This window comes from Esox lucius, chromosome 20 (genome assembly GCF_011004845.1).
Source record: "Esox lucius isolate fEsoLuc1 chromosome 20, fEsoLuc1.pri, whole genome shotgun sequence".
Classification (NCBI taxonomy): domain Eukaryota; kingdom Metazoa; phylum Chordata; class Actinopteri; order Esociformes; family Esocidae; genus Esox; species Esox lucius.
The window spans coordinates 10,129,653-10,150,686 of NC_047588.1; the positions used below are offsets into that span (position 1 = coordinate 10,129,653).

A 21,034-nucleotide genomic window follows, 5' to 3' on the forward strand; every position below is an offset into this window, starting at 1 on the left:
TCAGCCCCAATCTTTGCCACTCACCTCCGCATCCTGGAGTCATGTAGGTCTTGTAGGGATGGCATATTACAGCCAATCACCCTCTCTGAAGAGCGGATGATGCGCTGCAGCTTGCTGTTGTCCTTGACAGTGGCTGCAGCGTACCACACAGTGATGGAGGAGGTCAGGATGGACTCTATGATGGCAGTGTAGAAGTGCACCATCATTGTTTTTGGCAGGTTTTTCAACTGCCTCAGGAAGTGCTTTCTTTGTAAGAGAGGTGATGTTCAGCTCCCACTTGAGGTCTTCTGCAGAAGTCCACTATCATCGTCTTTAGGGTGTTGAGCACCAAGTTGTTCTGACTGCAACAGGACACCAGATGGCCAATCTGCCACCTGGAAACGGACTCATCTCCAACAGAAATAAGTCAGATGAGGGCAGTGTTGTAGTACTCAAAACCAGTGTTGGTCTTGAAACCGGCCTTGAGACCAAAAATAAAAAATTGGTCTTGTCTCGTTCTCTGATTTTATTTCAATCAATCAAATGTATTTATAAAGCCCTTTTTACATCAGCAGTTGTCACACAGTACTTTTACAAAACACCTGGCCTTAAACCCCAAGGAGCAAACAACAGTAGTGTTGAATTTCAGTGGCTAGAAAAAACTCCCTAAGAATGCCAACATTTTGGAAGAAACCTAGAGAGGACCCAGGCTCAGAGGGGTGACCAGTACTCTTCTGGCTGTGCCGGGTGAACCTATTAAGATTACAATTAATAATAATAATAAATAAATGCATGATCTGGTGACGTCTTGATCTGCAACACAACCAGGAGGACTTTGGAAAGGGACAGCAACGGGTCTTTCAAGCTAGATACTCCGCAAGTTCAAAACGGGAGGAGACTGGGAAAATTCTGAAAATGCATTCCTCATATCAACAAGGATTTATATTGGAGAAGGAGAACTTAGTGGAGAAGGAGAACTGAACCTACTCCCCCAGAACAATAATATAGCAGCGTTAGACCTTTGGACTGAGACAGGGGGGGTCCGGTGACACTGTGGCCCTACCCGGGGAAGGCCCCGGACAGGGCCCAACAGGCAGGAAATCAATCCACCCACATTGTCAAGCATCAACCAAAAGGACACCCACCAACCGCAACCACCCTGAATGAGGGCCGAGTATTGCCAGCAGAGTACAGCCCAAGTGCGCAACAGAGAGACAACAACAAGCCAGTGACTCCGCCCCCAAGAGGCATTGGAGGGAGGGCATCCCAGTTGCAATGAGAGCCCACCTGGCAAGACAGCAAGGGTGGACAGTATCAAGCCTTTCTGGTCACCTTCACGCCCCTGGGTCAGACTACACTTAATCATAGACCATGCTGTAGAGATGAGTCTTTAGTAGACACTTGAAAGTTTGCACTGATTTTGCATTGGCAAATCATTCTACAGTAGTGGAGCTCTATGAGAAAAGGCCCTGCTTCCGGCTGTTTGTTTAGAAATTCTAGATACAATCAAAAGGCCTGCATCTTGCGATCGTAGGTTACATGTAGGTAAGTATGGCTGGATCATTTCAGCATTGCAGGATGGTTGATGGCTCGATACACAGGGAGAAAGATACAGTTGTGCTCATAAGTTTGCATACCCTGGCAGAAATTGTGATATTTTGGCATGAAAATATGAATGATCTTGCAAAATATTTTATTTAAGGATAGTGATCATATGAAGCCATTTTTTTTATCACAGTTTGGCTCCTTTCTAAATCATAATGTTGACAGAAATCTCCCAAATGGCCTTGATCAAAAGTTTACATTCCCCTTCAATGTTTGGCCTTGTTACAGACACACAAGGTGACACACACAGGTCAAAATGGCAATTAAAGGTTAATTTCCCAAACCTGTGGCTTTTTAAATTGCAATTTGTGTCTGTGTATAAATAGTCAATGAGTTTGTTAGCTCTCACATGGATGCACTGAACAGGCTAGATACTGAGCCATGGGGAGCAGAAAATAACTGTCAAAAGACCTGTGTAACAAGGTAATGGAACTTTAGTAAGATAAAAAAAGATATCCAAAGCCTTGCAAATGCCAGTCAATACTGTTCAATCAGTTAAGAAGTGAAAAATTCAAGAATCACTTGATAACAAGACAAGGTTAGGTAGACCAAGAAAGATTTCAGCAAAAACTGCCAGAAGAATTTTTCGGGACACAAAGAAAAACCCACAGGTAACCTCGGGAAATACAGGCTGCTCTGGAAAAAGACGGTGTGGTTGTTTCAAGGAGCACAATACGATGATATGACGATAAAAAAATAAACAGAGCTGCATGGTCGAGTTGCCAGGAAGAAGCCTTTACTGCACCAATGCCACAAAAAAGCCTGGTTATAATATGCCCGACAACATATTGACACGCCTCAAAGCTTATGGCAGACTGTAATTTGGAGTGACGATACCAAAATAGAGCTTTATGGTCACAACCACTTTATGGTTGTGAGCTTTACGGTCACGAGCCACTCTGAGGAGATCTGACACGTGCTCTTAATGCAAGACCACCAAAGACTTTGCATGACCTGAAAGCCTTTTGCCAAGATGAATGGGCAGCAATACCACCTATAAATATTCGGGGCCCAATAGACAACTTTTACAAAAGACTGCACGCTGTCATTGATGCTAAATGGGGAAATACACAGTATTAAGACATTTTGGAATGCCGACTTTTGAAAAGGGATCAGTTCCTTTTTTTTCTTTGTTGCCATGTTTTGTTTTATGATTGTGCAATTCTATTCTGACATACAGTTGAACGTGAATCCCATAAGAAATAAAAGACGTGTTTTGTCTGCTTACTCGTTTTCTTTACAAATGGTACATATATTACTAATTCTCCAAGGATATGCAAAGTTTTGAGCACAACTATATGTTGTCAGGACTGCCCTTTTGTCTTTTAGATCTGCAGTAGAACTCATTCAGGTCGTTGGCAAGTTGCAGGTCATTAATGGAATGTGGGGATATAGGTTTGTAGTTGGTAATCTGTTGGAGGCCTCTCCAAACAGATTTGTTGGCTAAATTTCTCTACATACCTGCACTTGGCTTCCTTCACTGCCCAACCAAAGCTGTAGTTAGCCGAGCTGATAATCAACAATGTCATTTTCACAGCCTTTTGAAAAAACATATTGACCTGTGGTTACAATAATTCTGAAAGGCGCAGTAAATCAGTGAAAATAGCACTGTGTGATAAACTGTATATTATTGAATGGAAAGGGACCAATTCTCAGCACCAGGATGACATGACTGATGGTACATTTTGTATAAATGAGAGGCATGTGTAACCCCAACACTATAGGTCAGGCAATTAAGAAGTCAAGGATCCAGTTGTGCATGACTGGTTCCAGCCGAATTGGCTTTCCAAACTTCATGACTCCATGAGAGCACTATGGTATTGAAAGGCAAGCTGTAGTTGATGTGAATTTCACATACAGTAGGTGTTGTTCATCTTGTCCATGTGGAAAGAAGTTCTGCACAGTGGAATTTTAGTAATGTATTTAGTTAAGTTTAGTTTACAATTTGTTGCTGAAATTGTACTTAAATTACACGTACATGTACGTGTCATGCAATGTTTTTTTTAATTAAATTGTGAATTTACTGTCAGGATCAAATCTAAATAGCTATTTTATTGTTTTACCACTTCTACGTGGAAATACCCCTAACAAAAGGAAGGGAGGGGAGTTTAGTCTTTTGACGTCAACAGTCTGGCAACAGACATGTATGCGTCTGTGGATAACATCTCCTATTGGTCTTTCAGTCGCTGAGCCGGCCTGTGATTGGTCAGATCACAGCTAGAGCAGCTACATATGTCTGCCACGGTTTCCATTTTGTTGCAAATCAGACAGAGTCGAGAAGGAAGTCACAGTAAAACCATTCTTTACACCGTGTTTTACTAACTTGTAGATATATAATTTCTACATTCTCCATCCAGAGATTTCAGACGTCAATTCGACAATTTCTGACGAAGGGCTTTAACCATCTAAGCCTGAGGAAGTCGGTAAGATCCCGTTTTCACACCGTTATTGTTCTTTGTTTTGGTGCCAGCGAGAAACTTACTGCATGTGAATCTAGAAATACATACATTATCACTATGTATTTTAGTGGGATGTGGGATCGTGAGCCAAAATAATGATAGACCAATGTTTACTAGCATAAATTATGGTTAATCTAGGCGTAATATTACGATATTATGAACCTTTTCTCAACATACAGGCTACTGGTTACGGTACCTAACAGATGCATAGCTTTGTTCTATATCCTAGCTAGATAGCTTAATATCAATCGTCGACGCAACGACAATGTGGAAATATATTACTCGATGTTTACGTATCTAGTTAACTACTTAAACATACATTGAAGGTAGCGGGTTGAATTACATGTCAATATATACTCATCAGTGAACGAATATTCGTTATTTGACCACCAATGTAGATTATTATATGCTTTTTGCGAAAGGTAAAAATAATGTAACGCGGTAGCTGGTACTCTTGTTAACACGTATTGTCATAGTTGACGCAGTTGAAATTGTAACACAAATTTAAATCTTTTTAAAGAATCATGGTATTAGGTAAAGCGATCTCTAAATGGCTTTTGTTTGCTCATGTTTAGCTACATCGGCTTCTTTGAGCATATTCGTGTGTCGAGGTGAATTGATGTTCAGCTCGGCTTCACTGGAAAACAACGCTCATTGGCACATGAAAACCTCAGATCTTGCTGGACTTAAAAGTGCAGCGAGAAGTAGATCGAAGACTACTTTAAGGACCTGGAGCCCGATTGGAGAGGAGAAATTAAGGAACCACCTCTGCACATTCAACATTCTAATCACAAAGAGGTAGGTCCTGACTGTAATGGCCGCTTCGCTGTTTTTGCTTTCGGGTGGGGGAGGGGTTGAGCTATGGCATGACTGGTTGTTTTGCACGTAGCCCCATTCAGTTCTTTGTTTTCATCGACGCTCTGGATATTCCACATTTGTTTCAGCGTTTTTTTCTTCCAATATCGATCAAAAGGTGGACACTAATTCAAGGATTTTTTTGTAAATTTTTTACAAAAGAGCCATGGAATAATGTAGTAACCAAGTGTTGAACAGATCAAAATCCATATCATATTCAAGATTCTTGAAGTAGCTACCCCTTTGCCTTGATGACAGCTTTGCACACATTGCATTCTCTCAACCAGCTTCATGAAGTAATCACCTGGAATGTTTTTTCAAAAGTCTTAAAGGAGTTACTACATATGCTGAGCATCTGTTAGCTGCTTTTCCTTCACTCTATGGTCCATCTCATCCCAAACCAAGTCAATGAGGTTGAGTGATTGTGGAGGTCAGGTCATCTGACTCCGCACTCACTCTCCTTCTTGGTCAAATAACCCTTAGACAGCCAGCAGGTGTGTTTTGGGTCATTGTCCTGTGGAAAAACACATGAAAGTCCCACTAAGCACAAACCTAATGGGTTAACTCTGAAGCATTTATTTGGGCAGCATTTTGAGGTGCAATTGTCGATTTGAGGTTGGTTACTGTAAAGAACTTATCCTCTGCAGAAGAGGCAACTCTTTTGTGGCAGGTTCTTAAAATGTATGTATTGACTCACCTTTATGTCTTAAAGTAATAATGGACTGTCGTTTCTCTTTGCTTATTTGAGCTCTTTTTGAGTTCATAGAATGAACTACTACAGTAACAACATAGTCTTCTGTATACCAACCATACCTTGTAACAACACCACTAATGGTCTCAAATGCATTTGGAAGGAAAATCCACAATAGAAATCCAGGTGACTACCTCATGAATTGGTTTAATGTTGGTTTCTTTTTGTCCCCCCCTGTGTGTTTTCATAGTATTGATGTTTTCACTTTTTTTTTCATTTCATGGAAATTGGTCAAACAAAGGAAATACCAATGAGTTCAAACCTTGTATATTTAATCTTCTTATCGTGAGTCTCGACAGAGGACAATGAATAATGGATTCATGTCTTTTGTTTAGTTTATATTAGTTTTAAATGCATATTTCTTCACGGTTCAGGTGACACCTAGTGTGAGCAGTACAGTATGGGAGGTGGAGAGAGGTACAACATTCCAGTGTCCCACCCAGAGCGCCAACTGCCCAAGAAGAACCACCAACTGGGCCGGGCCAAGCAGAGGGTTGTCCGTGATCAGAATGGTATGACGACAGTAGCCTCCTCCGGGGCGGCAGGGGGTCCTCACCACCATGGCCATCGCAAGGGTGCGGCCTACCCCTGGTTTCCAGAGGCGCGGCTGGCCGTGTCGACGGAGATGAAAAACGCTTCTGTCCGTTTTGCCACCAACTATGATCAGAATTGGGAGGGCGCCGTGTCCCACCTGAACACACTTCTGGCCGCCCAGTGTGGGGGCCCAAGCTACGCAGGGGCCAAGTTCAGTGAGCCCCCCTCCCCAAGTGTGCTGCCCAAGCCCCCCAGCCATTGGGTCCCTTTGGGTACCCGTGACAACAGGGAGATGATGACCTTCCAGCTTAAGAGCCTCCTCAAAGTGCAGGCCTGAAGCTGGACTCCCATAGCCTGACCTTTCAAAGCCAACGTGTGAACTAAGGCCCCTCTGAGGGTTCCCTCCTTCCTGGAACGCCCCGGCGCTGTAATATACTTTTTGCTATTTTTAGATTTAAATTGATGGGTGGGAGGCATGTTACAGGGAGATGTCTCTGCAAATGTTTGCCATCCCTTGTTTGTATTTTAAGAGGAACGGCAGATATTACAGCGTTGCAGCCTTGTCGGTGGGGGAGAACGCTCTCATTGGCGTCGGTTTCTGCAACTAACGATGAACTGGATATCCTTCATACTTTGTGCTGTTTTTGTTTTGTTCTTTTTGTTTTGGCCGTTATAGCAAGTCAGTGGGCGTCTCTTCCCAAACTTTAGGGTTGGATTCTGTTAGTCTACAAATCTCATTTACTGTCCCTTTTTATGGACAGACAATCTTTACTTGGGCGCTTTAAGTTCTGTTCATCGTTAAGGAGTTCACCCCTGACAAACCGGTGCTGCCTGAAGCACAATCTACAATTGTAGCATTTTTTTAGTTGACTTAGGACCCAGACTTTTGCCCCCCTTGTTTTACGGGGAACATAAAACAGAGCCACTTTGACGACGTTCTGCAGGGAAATCAGAGCTATCTTAAAATAGGGAATAAGCTGTAGTAGGGAGCACAGGTCACAAGTAGAACCTCAAACAGAAGTGTAATATGAGGCCATGGCACCCGGGCCTTGGACTTTGAACTCCTGTACTTTTTTTATGGCGCTGTGCGCACTGCACTATGGGAGTTAAACTGGTCCAAGGCCCGAAGCTCTACCATAGCATTATTTTGTAAGTCCATTTGTGTTGTAGTTGATCAAACAATGTGTGAGTCAGTTGTGTGTTAACCAAAGCAATGTCTTTAGCTGTAATGTTCTCGCCATCTCGCTTGCCTGTCCCGACGAGGTTAGCAGTGCCATATCAGCCACGTTGGCTTAAGCGGCGTGGGGAATTTGCTCCTCTGGGTCTCTACTTTTAAATGCAATCAGTACTGTTATAAGCCAGTTTCTCTTCCCTACTGAAACCCCACACGGCAAACAACGCGGAAGAGGGCCAGATTCCCCAGGGACGTGGGACTCTTAACGGCTCCACGTGACCTCTAGCTCACACGTCATGGCTCTTGTTTGCCGCGTGGCGGGTTTCAATGTCGACCGTGTGGCGTGGCACAGAGGACGCAGGGCCAGTGTTTACATTTAAAAATGGGTCTCACGCGTCGGCATCCAGAAGCAATCTCCAGACACTCACTGCCTCCTGCACCCTGCTATCTTCTTGCAGTGCAATCAAAATAGTTCTCATAAGTTACAGGCTGAGATGCTCTTATCAGTGGGTGCAGAATGGACTGTCTCTCTCCCTAGGTTCTGATTTTCAAGGCAAACCTTGGTCAAGGCTGCCATGTATCTCTTTATTTTGTTTCCTTTGCAGAATTGGAACTGTAATGGCCATCTTAGAGACCGCAAAACAGAGCTCACAAGTGTGGAATATGTTAAAAGAGCCATGTAAATAACAAATGTATAAAAATACTTGTAGCATATGTACATTTTGCAGGGCGACTTTTAAAACCTGCTTGATAAAGTATTTTTAGTAATAACACTGAATGTATAAGTCATGCTAAGGACATGTCTTGACTTCAAATGCTGAAGAATATTTTTGTTAAAAAAAAATCTGCCTATTGCATTTGTCAATACCCCTGCACTGTGTTATATTGCCAGTGATCTTGCACATAATGTTTTTATTGTTTTGTATTATGCACAGTGTAGGGTAAAGATGCTTTAAGTGCAAAGAAAAACCTAAAATTGACATTTGACCCTTGAGGAGACTTAATGTATGAACTGTTTAAACTTTTCTTTTTGTAATTTTCTTTTTAGGTTTGCTAATGCTTGTGACTTCTGTTTCTTTTTTAAAATCTATTTACCAAGACATCCAGTTGTGTGCTGATTTCCCAGACTGATTAAACTCATTGCTTAAAAATTTAAAATACAGTAGAGATTATCGCCGGAAATCCTGTATTTAGTCCAGAACTGTTTTATCTGGGTCTGGGAAACTAGCTCTGAATTTCAGTTTGTCACCTTGACTGTGCTTACATATAACCCAACATTTGAAAGAAGTTGTTGAATCAACCGATTTTGTTTTGATAAGGTAGTCTTGTTTTAAAACCACCTTCAATTATCTGCTGTTCTTCCGCCAGCAGATAGTTGAACATGGCCCTGTTACTCTATCAGCTCTTATTTTATGTACTTTTGTTTTAACAACCCCCCCAAACAAATGTATTTTCTTTTTGGTCCTGTTTTAACCATTTCATACATGTCTCTTCATCCTAAATTTGAAACACAGGTTTCTACAAATTGGCTGTTAATTGCTCCCAAATGTGTAATGTCACCATTGAATATGAAATATGCCCATGTCCAGATTTGATTATTGAATTAGATTGAAAACAAACTCAAGCACTGCTTTAATTAGAGGAGAACAAAAAGAAAAAACCAAATAAAATCCTTTCCCTTTCCCCCCCCTATTTTGTTGGTATGTTTTTCTTAATGCACTCATTCTAGAACTATTGACTCAGAACACGGCACATTACTGTCTAGTAGAGTCTTAAACCAGGCCTATAGAATGTCACTCAAGTAGGCCAGGCCAGACTACTGTCATAGTAGCAGTTTTTGCAAAACTGGCCTATAATTTGTCATCAAGTGGGGTGAACAAATGTAAATACTGATCAAATATTCCACCAATCTATCATCCACTAACATTTAGCTATAAACACACTGAACTTGAGATTTTAATGCACAACATGAACATTTTTTGTTCCTAACGTTGTCATTAACAAGCCAGTTAAAAACCACTGGCAAACTTCCATCACCCCAGCTAAAACAAAGGCAAAAGTGAGGATGTTTAATGGCCAAATCGCCTTCAGCATAATGAGTATTCTGATGATTTCAAACATTTGTCCATTCATTTTTAGCTAGGTGTATGTAAAGAACTGAAACACAACTGACTTATTTCATGATGGGAGCCTTCTAACAAAACATAATGACCCTTAAAGTGAAAATGCATTATGGCCATGCATTATTTTATAAGCAATATGTCAGTTTGAAAATGTGCATTTTCTAGAAGACTTTAAAAACCTACAGCTAATTGTATACGTGACTACAAAATGCAACACTATATAGTTGTGTGTGTGTGTGTGTGTGTGTGTGTGTGTGTGTGTGTAGGTTTACAGTAAAAATGACCAATGTCAATTACATCTTAAGTGTGAAGACAATGCTGGACAAGTGTTTAATACTGAAAAAAAGTATCAATAACACAGGAAATTATCTAGATGACAGAAATAATTAGTAAATTAGAAGATAGCCAGAGTAATATCTGGGACATCCCTGATATCTCTGGATTGAACTTTTTCTCTCTTCAAATAATTTTCTTAGTCCAAATGAACCAATAAACTTGAGAGCCATTTTATACAACTGACCAATTTAAACGGGCTGAGCTTAGCATTAACATTTTAGTTATTGCTCTTAACCAGAGTGACTAACAGGAACAATTACAGTTCCTCAAGGGCAGAACAGTTGTTTAACCTCCCCAGCTCTGGGATTTGAACCAAATACTTGGTAACTGGCCATTAAGTTATCTGCTGACTGGAAGCTATATTAAACTGCCAAGACAATGTTCTCTAAAAGGAGATTAATGAAATGAAACTCAAAGCATAGTGACCTCGTCTGCAGGAAAAACTAGCTCCCCTGTTCCAATTGGCATCATCCCAAAGGCATACCTAAACTTACACAATAAAGGGGAGTGTATAACTAAACACTGACTGGCTGGCAAAAGTAAATGCTGTCAAAACATGTTCAGGGACAAACTAACAGGGTGTGACGGTGGGTGGTCCTAGTGCCCCCCAGACTTGCGGCCCGCCCAGGACCTGGAACGAGAGCGTGAACGGGACATGGATCTGGAGTAGGAGCGGGAGCGTCCACGGTCCTTCTGAGAGACGGAAGAAGGGTGGAAGTCCTGGACGGGGCTGGGGGATTTTGACGGGGACTTCCTGACCTTGGGCCTGTATCTGGGAGGAGAGGGGGAGCGGGAGGTGGAGCGATTATGAGATGGGGGCCCCTGTTGCATCCTCTGGTGTTCACGTGGAGGGCCCCTGTACCTGCGGACAGTCAAGATGGTATACAAGGACCAGTCATTAAATGAATAAACCGATAGAATGATGACACTGATTGCATAATTGATTCCAAAGCACATTTCCAACACCGCTGGTATATAACCTATTGATCAACACAATGGGGCCAATAACCTTAATTCTGCGGGTTCAAATCCTAGAGCCAACCTCCAACAAATGATGTTTTGACTCTCTGGATAACATCTGCTAAAAACTAAAATGCAGCATAAATGCTATATTGCAGTGTGCCTATTTGGTTATCTTAGCCTACCGGTCATTCTCGTGGCTTCGGCTTCGCCTGTGTCTCCCGTAAGAACGACAACTGTAGAGTGAAAATGCAATGAAAAATGTAATTAGCAAATAAATTAGGTTTAGTATTTTATTAGGATTCTCCCCGTTAGCCCCTCCCTAGGCAACGTGTCGGAGAGGAACTCACTCTCTTGGGCTTTCGGACCTCCGAGGACGGCGGTCGTAGGAAGGGCTGCGCGAGCGGCGCCTTTCGTAGCTGCGACTGCGAGAACGCCGTCGTCGGCCATCGCTACGCCCGTAGTCATCATAGTGGGAGAAAGAGCCGCTGTGGGATCCGCTCCGAGGGGATCGTTCTTTCATCTTCATCTGGTTGGGGGCTGAAAAGAGAAATTGGACCTTACAACCAAATAGTAACACGCAGGTTGGAAATCATTTTGCTTAGAAAACTAGAATGTACTTTTAGGAAGCCAGAAGTACACCTGCAGGTCACACAGCGAATAAAACTCTTACTTTTTCTGTCTCCTTGTGCAAACTGGATCTCAATCTGTCGACCGCACACCCACTTCCGGTCCAGGTCGTGTAGGGCATCCTCTGCATCGCGCACATCCTCAAATGTGCTACGTGCTGTTAAGGCTTCTCACTTGTGTGTGTATTCATGTCTTAGTGTGGGTGGGGGGCAAACATACAACTGAAAAAGTGTATCCCTGGAGGCTTCATTTAGTTTTATTTGAATTTTAAGAATGTGATTTTTGGAGTGTGCTTAGGTGTGTGTATACAGAACTAGATTCAAACAATAAGGCTGAAGCGTCATTCAAAGTTTTGGGGAGGTTACTAAAAAACTGTTTATGAACATAGGCTTTACGAATTAAAATGCACACATTTACAATGTTTTAATTATAAAAAATGCAATGAATATGGATATAGTTAAAAAACAATTTACACAGAAAAAGATTTTGGTGGAGTGTATGGGCTTGATTTGGTAGGATACAAAAAAGTTACACTTGTTACCTTTAACATGCTTCACCTTTGACCTTCAGCTTGACCTTTATTCTCTTTAAAATGCTTGGAAGAACAACTTGAGATTTCCTGCTTGTCTTTGCCCAATACACCCTTTTCTTTTCCTCTCTTTTGTAGACAAATGGAAGCCTTGGTGTTCTCTTTTCTCCTTTTTGTATCTTCATGCTTACACTTTGCTCTTTTTCCACTATTTCATGTCGCCTGAAATCCTTATTCTTATATACTCTACACCAGCCTGTAAATTCTTTGTTGTGGGGTCTCCAGAACTGTACGTCTTTGACATTTCTGGGGTAACAGAAGAAATGCTTGTTAGGAGAGGAGACATTGATGTCTGAATACATTTTACTGTGTTTGAATGTTGTTAATGTCCCCCTTCCACACAATCAACACTTCATAATAGAAGGCTAATCCTGAAACGGGAACAGTGTGACAATAATAATAACAAAGCACCCAAAAATGTATATTCACTAATACTTTACATTGGTATAAAGGATATTGAATGTAAGCAAATCCTCTTGGTTGTCGTGTATTGAAGTCAAGTGGAATGTAGACATCTACAATAGGTCCATAACGACCAAATTCACGGCGTAAATCCTCTGGCCTAAAGTGTCACGAAATGGCAGGACATTTGATCAAATGAAATGACCAGCAATGTAAACCCTTTTCAGGCTACTATCTGATTCAAAGTTTAAACTGTGGACAATGTAAGGAACCCAAAATCAACTAAAGATACTGAATACTCACCAAAGTAATGGGAGTATAACATTCAGACAGGTTATATTTTAGGCACTAGTCTATAAGCCATGCAAAATATACTGATTGCTTTTAAAAACCACACTACCTTTGCTGTAGGGCTTTAAGTATATAGATACATCTGCCTGGAACTGGCTCGTACCGTAGTACAATCCCAACCCTGTCTTTTAAAATGTTAATAATCATTGGTTGCGAAACAGTTTCTGAAACATTTGGACACATACTGTAGTTCTTTGCACATATCTCCAAACTGGGAGCCAGCCTGCTGACAAACAACACTTCCTCCCAGTTAGCTTCCAAATCTTTTCGGCCTTCTCTCAAGGGCATACTCCTTGCCTTGTCAAACTTAGGTCGGACCCCCATAAATAAAGTGCAGTAAGGATATGTATAGCAGTGTTAGGACCACTAACCCTATAGATCTGATAATCCATTTGGTTTGTTCTTCATTCTCTCACTGTTATAGACAATATATTATTGCGTTTCTTATGTTTCCAAAACTGTACTGCAAGCAAAGTGTGTTAACATTCAGACCGATCGCAGGGCACTTAACTAAAATTCCCTCGATGCTGTGACTAGGCGATAAGCCAGTTATTGTCATGAATGGTTTAGGAGCCAATTTGTTTCTAGCCTAATTACCAGTCTGTCTGTGCCAACATGCTCCTTTTTACTGTCATGTTTGATGTGCCAATTCCATATGGAGAGGACTAAACACGACATGCGGAAAAAAGATGGCAAACTAGGTACTTTGTAGGGCTGCATGATATATAGTTTCAGCATCGACATTGCGATGTACGCATCCGCAATAGTCACATCGCAGAACGTGTGATTTAGTAAGGTAAACATAGCAGTCTACTATATATATTATTTTCAAATGGAAAACAAGCATTATATCTGTCTGATATAAGGTAATTTACTCAGATTTATGGGTTACTGGATACACAATTTATTATTATTATTTTAAACACGGTTCGTTGCTGTACTTAGTTGACATGCAGGCTCTGCTTGCGCGCGACTAAATGATGAGCAAGGAACATGCAAAAAAGACCAAAATGGAGAATTCGGTTGGAAGAAAAATGCCTCGTCAATTACATGGAAATATTTTGGCTACAGACAGGACGATGTTGACCAAAAACAGGTACTTTGTCGAGAGTGCCTTGCAATTGTTGCCACCACATTTGTTTGATCATTTAAGGCGGCACCACAAATATCCATATGGCTAGTGCAAAGCATCTCAATGCCGTCCAAAGCAAAAATCTATTTCGAATGCATTTGCCAGTATTACACCATACGAGAAAGGTTCCAAACGGAGAGAAATCACAGATTCAATAACATTTCACGTTGCCAAAGACATGGTACCAATTAACACGGTTACCAAAGAGGGTTTTAAAAACATTATCAGGTTGCTTGACAAGCGGTATGTAATGCCGTCACTCAACAATTTTTCTCATGTTGCCATCCCAGAGCTATACGTGAAATGCAAGGCACAAGTTGAAAAAGAGCTGTCACAAGTGGAATATTATACAGTAACTACGGACTTGTGGTCCAGCCGGACAACGGAGCCCTACATAAGTCTGACCGTACACTTTATTGATGAGGACTTCCACCTGAAAAGTTGCTGTTTGCAAACTGCATTTTCCCAGAGGATCATACAAGTGAGAACATCGCAACAGGGATGAGAGAAGCTTTAGCTGATTGGGGCCTATAGATGAGGGTCCTCTAGTCTGTATTACAACAGACAATGCCGCGAACGTGGAGAAGACTGCACCTGAACAAGTAGACCATACATTTTAATTGTAGAGGATGGGGCTTGGGAAGACTGAATGATACATACTGTCAGGTTGATGGCCAAAGATCTTTCTGAAGACATCCTGTATTTTTTCATATCGCAATATATATTGCAGAAAAACAAAACATCGCAATGTCAATTATTCCAAATAACGTGCAACCCCAACTACTTTGGCATATTTAACATCAGTTAGTGCAAATGCTTTTTTGGGGAAAACCCCAGAAAACAACTCTTAACATTACAACTGTCTTAATGGGTTTGTTTGGGAGCAGTAAAACTACAGAGACCCATACATTTTCAATGAAGGGGTTACTGAGTTAAGAACGGTGATTGTAAGATCACTCCACAACTAGCTTGAAATTAATGGGATAGGCCTATACAACTGTTACTTTTGATATAGCTCAAAGGGTTGGAACGTTGTCAAGGATGGTGGTCATGTGTGAGATCAAACTCAGAGTGGACCCTGGCGTTCTGTCAGTGGAGGGAGCTAAACTGTTAGCATCAGCACACTGACGTTGGTTTCACTGTTGACGTGTGCCCCCGAAGGTCTATGGTCGATTATATTGTCCCATTGGCCAGCCTCTGAAGTACCCCTAATATGCATTTTACCAGTAAGCATATGGTCTGCATGGATAGGCTCAAGAGATGGTATACCTCTGCTATGACATCACATCACTTTTTTACTGTTCAAATTGCATAGATAACCAGTTCATAATAAGCCATATTGAAGGTTTGTGATATACTGCCGACATACCACAGGTAAATGCTATGTCCAGGTACTAAACAATGTGTCTAGCCTAAGAACAGCTATTAGCCGTGGTATATTGGCCATATACCACATTCCCTCGTTACATGTCATGTTGTTTCTTCCTTACTGAGACAGCTTATGTACCAATGAATGACTCACATTTGCATTACAACATATAGTGTAACTACTAAAAACAAATCAATAGAGTATCAATAAGTGTAGTATTGACACGAAAATGCCCATAGTGTACTTACCATACATTTGTTTTTGTTTTTTTAAAGAAAAAGTGAAGTTTCTAAAATTTAACTAATAGTTTAGCACCGCGTGAAGCTACGTGACAACCTGACGAGGATTGCATGACCCACTATGGGGCATGACGTTTCTCCATTCAAAGACCAATTAGATTCATAGCTCGTCAGCTCACCACACCGTAGGTCTACAGACCTATAACGATAAATGCTGGCATGCAGCCTACAGACACGCCTTAATTAGCATGGCAATTCAGCTTCCTAAGATATATCCAACTCAATTACCGTCAGCGTTTCTCATCAGAGACAAATAGCTATATAGCTAGTTAACGTTAGCTTGCGAGCTTTGATCGTAAATGCTAACTAACCCGTGTTGCGTTACTACTAGCTTACTAAACAACACACGTCATTCATAAATAACATTACCTGCATTCGTCGGATATGTTTCTAATGAAGAGGGATGTGTTGGGGGGCCTCATGTACCTAGCCATTATAAGATTTATTGTTCAATCACAGTAATTTAGAACGAGTGTTTTTAGCTGAATAAAATACAGCGAAGTGTTCTCAGAATGTATCCGCCTATAACCACTAGAGCCTGCGCAAGCGCTTTTTGTTCGTTTTTTCCTATGGTATTGCGCAAACCGGATTGCGCATTACCACCGCCTGCTGGGTGGAGTGGGGAAGTAAAAGAACTACGTTCCTATTTTCAGAATTCTATCTAGACCTAAGACCATTGCAATTTAATATAATATTAAAGCTTGTCCAATTTCCCCAGGAGTTTTGTATATGAATATTGAGGCCCAGTATGTCATTGAAAGGGTTTTGCCTGTAGTTATAAATGTTCCACCCAATTGTCTCAGTGCTTGACGTGGGTCGGTTCATTTTTTTTAGGAAAAAGAGCAAGCCTTATTAACACTTACACTTTGATGAACACAAGTAATGTGCGATCAGGCAGTTCCTGCACTTTAAAAAAAATCCTAAGTCAAGCACTGATCTCAGTTTATTTTATGCATTATGTCCAATTTTGTTAGGTTGTGTCATAAGGCCTTGTGTATTTACTATCTCACTCCATGACCCAGCTGTGTTGCAGTGTCAGATGACCTTGTGTGTTGGGTTGACATAACAGATAGGGTATCTGACTAGAGTCTGAAAGGTCCCTGGTTCTAATCCCCACAACCATCAATGTTACAGTTGTGTTGTTCTCTCTGAGTGAGACAGTATTGCTCCTCTTCCCCCCGTAACCCCAGACTAAGTAACAGCAGCCATGGAAAATGCCCCGATTTATAGCAAGTCAGTTTACCTTATCCAAAAGAGGAAAATACCTGTAATTAAAATGTAGCAAGCTGGAATACAAGGTTACCAAAAGATAATTCACATATTTGCTATGTAGGTTTTCTCCTCTGTGAATCCATATAGACCAGCAAATCAATGTACTTCCAATACTGTTGTGGCTTAACAGCACCCACTGCTGGGGAGTGTGAGTGGCCAGTAATGCAGTCCATCTGTATAACCTGTATATTTAGTATTTACCAAAATGGTGACACAGACCCAAATAACATGTCAGGACAGTGGAATCCATTATACTGAAGGATATTCATGATGTGTTGTCCAGTTTCTTTCATTAAATCACCTAACATCAAGTACAAAGTGTTTCTCTAATTCCCTAAACTAATTAGCTGTGCTATCATATAGCTATACAATGACCTTATTATAGGTGCTTGCATGCAGATGCATGAATTATGCATGGATTTCACATCCCAAATGATTGGGAGATCTAAACTTTCTTTAAGCATTTAAGACCTTTCATGGATATATTCATTATTACAATTTGTACTCTTAAACCAGCCAGAAGAGGACTGACCACCCCTCAGAGCCTGGTTCCTCTCTAGGTTCCAACCCTTTAAAGGAGTTTTTCCTAGCCACTGTGCATCAACTCTGGTTTACTGGCCCCTCATCTGTACTGTTCGGTTTAGGCAGACTTTGAAAACAGGCTTGATTGCAACGACTTGGCTATTATTATACCCCTTGGGTCCCCAGATAGGGTCCAGTTCCCCTCTGTGTCCAATACTCTGAATGTATCTTTTTTTAAATTATTTCCCCATCTGTGCACATTCTGATTTCAAACAGGATACAGGTTGTTTTTTGTTACTTGTTGCTTTTTCTAATTCCAAGTATTTAAACGTAGGTACATTGGGGGTTCAGTGTAGTAAAATGAATGAATGTACAACAGGCTGTGTATTTACAATGAAGGTGAAATCTTCAGTATGTATTGAGTATTGTTTTTGATCATTGAATCAGTGTTTAGAGATTTCACAGAAGCATTTTCACCACATGACACAATGAACCAGACGTTTATGTCAAGTGACAGATTTATTTAAATAACCTATGACTTCAAATCTTTTTGCTCCTTCTGATGAGTGTCGTGGAGCCCACAGTCAGAGTCTGAAATGGGGTAGGTAGAAGTGTGAGGGAGTGTCAAAATACATCCTGCTTTAACCTCACAGCTACAGAACTTAATTGGCGACCTTTTGAGGTACCTGTGGTCAGGTCACTATAATGCAAAAACAAGCAAAAAACAACCCCAGAGAATTCTGAAATTGCCAGCCCGTTTGACCAGCGGCGCACGTTTCACAACTGTCTCCAAGCTGTGCTGACAGGAGTAGATTGTTATTTTTCAGTATGATCGACAGAGGGTCTACTCACCTCAACCATCTCCTCTCCGTTCAGCTCCTGGACGCTGGAGAATTTCTCTGTGTTACACACCAGCTTTCCGCCCTCCATTCTGACAGTGCACTAGGGGAGAAGACAGTAGATACTATGGTGTAATTGAGGACAAATGGGTCAAGGACCTTGAAAGGCTAAAACATGCAACATACAACTCATTTCCTCCTTGAATATACTGTATCTCTGCAATCCATGACAGAACTGTTAAACTGTCCTGCATTACTTTTTAAATCTATACAGAATTTTGGTTCAGTATACCCATCTACCAAAAGCTTTCCTTTAACCCGAATGAGCAAACCCTAGTGATTTGACTCTAGGTAAATCACTGTAGCTTTCATAAACAGATTTTACCCATAGTGGCTGGTACTTTATATCTTGTCAACAGCAGGTCAATTACATAACCTACCTTGAGCTTCTTGCCATCCATCGTGGTGATATCAGCCTCTTTACCAATGGTAAAGGAGTTAGTGACCGACTTGCCAGGTGTTTTGGACGTGATGACAAAGTCATTGCCATTCTGCTTGATCTCAGTTATGGGCTTGATGTCTTTAGCCAGACTGATAACGTCTTCTGGGAGTGCTAACAGACAGGAGACAAGAATGACAAGTTGTGATGGAGGCAAAACCAGCTGTCTGGGCTGTATTCACGTAAACCTGAATTTCCTTTTCCCAGGTTTCAACTCTGCTTCCCACCAAGCCTTCTGTGAGCGATGTAGACGCTAACCAACCCTATAAAAGAATGCAATGTAACCAACGGAGGCCACTCACAGATGGCCCTGAGGAACTCCTCGTAGTTCTCCTGAGCATACACTTGCCACGTTCCACGGAAGGCCATATCGTCGGTGTCGGTCGGTGTCTCTTCCAGCAACGAGGTGCGATAAAACCTGAGACAGCTGTGGGTAGCTCAGCACAAATGTAGAGAGACCATCCTTGCTAAAAAGGTTCTTATACCAGCAGGATGATAGGGCCTCACTGTGACTAATCAGTAACACAGTCTGAAGTAATGTTTGAACAACCCAGAGTTCGGTTACATCTGCCTACAGTATCCTGAGCTGTGCTATCATATAGCTATACAATGACCTTATTATAGGTGCTTGCATGCAGATGCATGAATCATGCATGGGTTTCACATCCCAAATGATTTGGAGATCTCAGGTTTCTTTAAGCTGTTCTGCTAGCCTGTTGTGGGAGTGGCAAGGATTTGTGTTCTAAAACAGGCAACAAAGGGTTCCACTTCTATTCAACCATGGAACAGGTGAATGACACTGTGGACATTGTGCTTTTGATCAGTTCAAGAGAAGCTAGTCTTTGCTTACATAATAATACACAAAAGCTAACATTTCTGACACTTTCAGGAGTTATTTCTAATAGTATTTTGTTTGGGTGACTAGTGGTGTGTCGAAAAGTGTTGCTGTGGTGATTAGTGGTATTTCTAATAGTGTCCTTGTGGTGATTCTAAGTATTGTTGTGGTGATTAGTGGTAGTTGTAATAGTGTTTCTGTAGTGAATAGTGGTATTTCTAATTGTGTTCTTGAGGTGATTCTAAGTATTGTTGTGGTGATTAGTGGTAGTTGTAATAGTGTTGTTGTGGTAATTAATATTGCTTTGAATTGTGTTGTGGTAATGAGTGGTGTTTTGGAGGGTATTGCTGTGGAGATTAGGAGTGTTTCTGATATCACAGTAAGTGTTATTGCGGTGATTTATAGTGTTTCTGATATTGTTATGGTAATTTGAGGGGTTTCTAGTAATGCTGGAATTCAAGGCCCAATAAGATGTTACCATATCAAACACACAGTAGAACAACATCACCTTTTGAAGGTGAATAAAATACTGCAAAGTCTCCAAGATCAAATACTTTTATTAGCACACACAAGGGACACATTATTAGACATCTGTAGCAAGCTTGCAGACCAATATGCCTAGTTAAGCTCCCAGTGCAGACTAAATGAAAAGTGTCATGGGCCCATTGCATAAATTAGGTTAATATCGAGAAAGACACTTGACGTGTCATGCTCTCGGTGTAATTTGCTTCATGTGGATGACTAACATGACTTTGCTATGAAATACAACATAGGAGATAACTGGAGCTGTGGATGAAGTCTCAGTTGTGATGTACTGCCGTGGCCTCATGAATGACACCTCCAGTCGCTGCTCAGATGTCCCGTTGTTAACTAGCCAGGATTATTTAGAAGTATAACACTGCAGCTACTGTCTTAAGACAGGTATCAGCAGTCCTGCGCTACAAGAAAAGTTGTGGGGGATTTGATGTGACGGAAGTTATCCTTGTACAAGTAACCTATCCACATCCTGACGCAACACAAAGCAACAACGTTTAGCATTATTCTGCCCATCAACTCTCTGACATTTTTAAAAAGCAACTGGTACAACCGACACACTAACACGACGTTCAACCACCTATGCCTCCTTTCTTCCCTACATCTCCACCGCGTGGGCAGGGGGCTTCTCGCCGTGTTTGTACACACCCACGGTCACGCACGCAGTGTCCGTGCCGTACTTGTTGCGCACCAAGACGCTGTAGTTGCCCGAGTCTTCGCTGGTCACGTTGGTGAGGGTCAGAGTGCTGCTCTTGTTCTCGTTGACGATGTTGAACTGGCTCCCTGAGACAATGCTTTTGTCGTTCCTCAGCCAGGTCATCTCTGGAGCAGGGTCTCCGTCGGTGTAGCAGGTGAGGCACAGAGACTGAGTGAGAAATGGATGTTTATTTTTGGATTTCATCCTTTATTCGACTAGGCTAGTCAACTGAGAATCAGTTCTCAGTATCAATGACAACGTGGGCAAAGGTGGAACAGTTGTAAGATG

At 41.5% G+C, this 21,034-nt stretch overlaps 4 protein-coding genes across 7 annotated transcripts in view; 1 reads left to right on the forward strand and 3 right to left on the reverse strand.

The window, feature by feature from the left end:
* The first annotated feature begins 3,833 nt into the window (after positions 1-3,833).
* Positions 3,834-9,049, forward strand: pnrc2 (proline-rich nuclear receptor coactivator 2). Its single transcript, XM_010885352.4, has 3 exons — positions 3,834-4,007; positions 4,619-4,841; positions 6,024-9,049. The coding sequence occupies exon 3, from the start codon at positions 6,050-6,052 to the stop codon at positions 6,518-6,520; it is 471 nt and encodes a 156-aa protein (XP_010883654.1). The 5' UTR covers positions 3,834-4,007; positions 4,619-4,841; positions 6,024-6,049; the 3' UTR covers positions 6,521-9,049.
* A 724-nt stretch (positions 9,050-9,773) lies between these two features.
* Positions 9,774-16,087, reverse strand: srsf10a (serine and arginine rich splicing factor 10a). Of its 3 annotated transcripts, none has more exons than XM_010885353.4 (6): positions 15,918-16,087; positions 11,928-12,241; positions 11,450-11,556; positions 11,127-11,316; positions 10,962-11,012; positions 9,774-10,678 (listed from the first exon to the last, which is right to left on the reverse strand). In XM_010885353.4, exons 2-6 carry the CDS (start codon positions 11,954-11,956, stop codon positions 10,414-10,416), a joined length of 642 nt encoding a protein of 213 aa, XP_010883655.2. In that variant the 5' UTR covers positions 11,957-12,241; positions 15,918-16,087; the 3' UTR covers positions 9,774-10,413. The 3 variants fall into 3 exon arrangements, with proteins under 3 accessions (XP_010883655.2, XP_010883657.2, XP_010883656.2); XM_010885355.4 differs by lacking the exon at positions 11,928-12,241 and adding an exon at positions 12,453-12,557 and having other exon boundaries at positions 11,450-11,553; XM_010885354.5 differs by lacking the exon at positions 15,918-16,087 and adding an exon at positions 15,498-15,900.
* Positions 16,088-17,848: 1,761 nt separating this feature from the next.
* fabp10a (fatty acid binding protein 10a, liver basic) lies at positions 17,849-19,179 on the reverse strand. Its single transcript, XM_010885351.5, has 4 exons — positions 18,983-19,179; positions 18,622-18,794; positions 18,195-18,284; positions 17,849-17,933 (listed from the first exon to the last, which is right to left on the reverse strand). Exons 1-4 carry the CDS (start codon positions 19,047-19,049, stop codon positions 17,883-17,885), a joined length of 381 nt encoding a protein of 126 aa, XP_010883653.1. The 5' UTR covers positions 19,050-19,179; the 3' UTR covers positions 17,849-17,882.
* A 914-nt stretch (positions 19,180-20,093) lies between these two features.
* myom3 (myomesin 3) overlaps positions 20,094-21,034 on the reverse strand; it is an 85,939-nt gene continuing 84,998 nt past the window's right edge. For both annotated transcript variants that reach the window (XM_034289141.1, XM_010885349.3), the window contains one exon: positions 20,094-20,914. In XM_034289141.1, the coding sequence (XP_034145032.1) occupies positions 20,648-20,914 (267 nt within the window). In that variant the 3' untranslated portion in view covers positions 20,094-20,647. The remainder of the gene's footprint in view (positions 20,915-21,034) is intronic.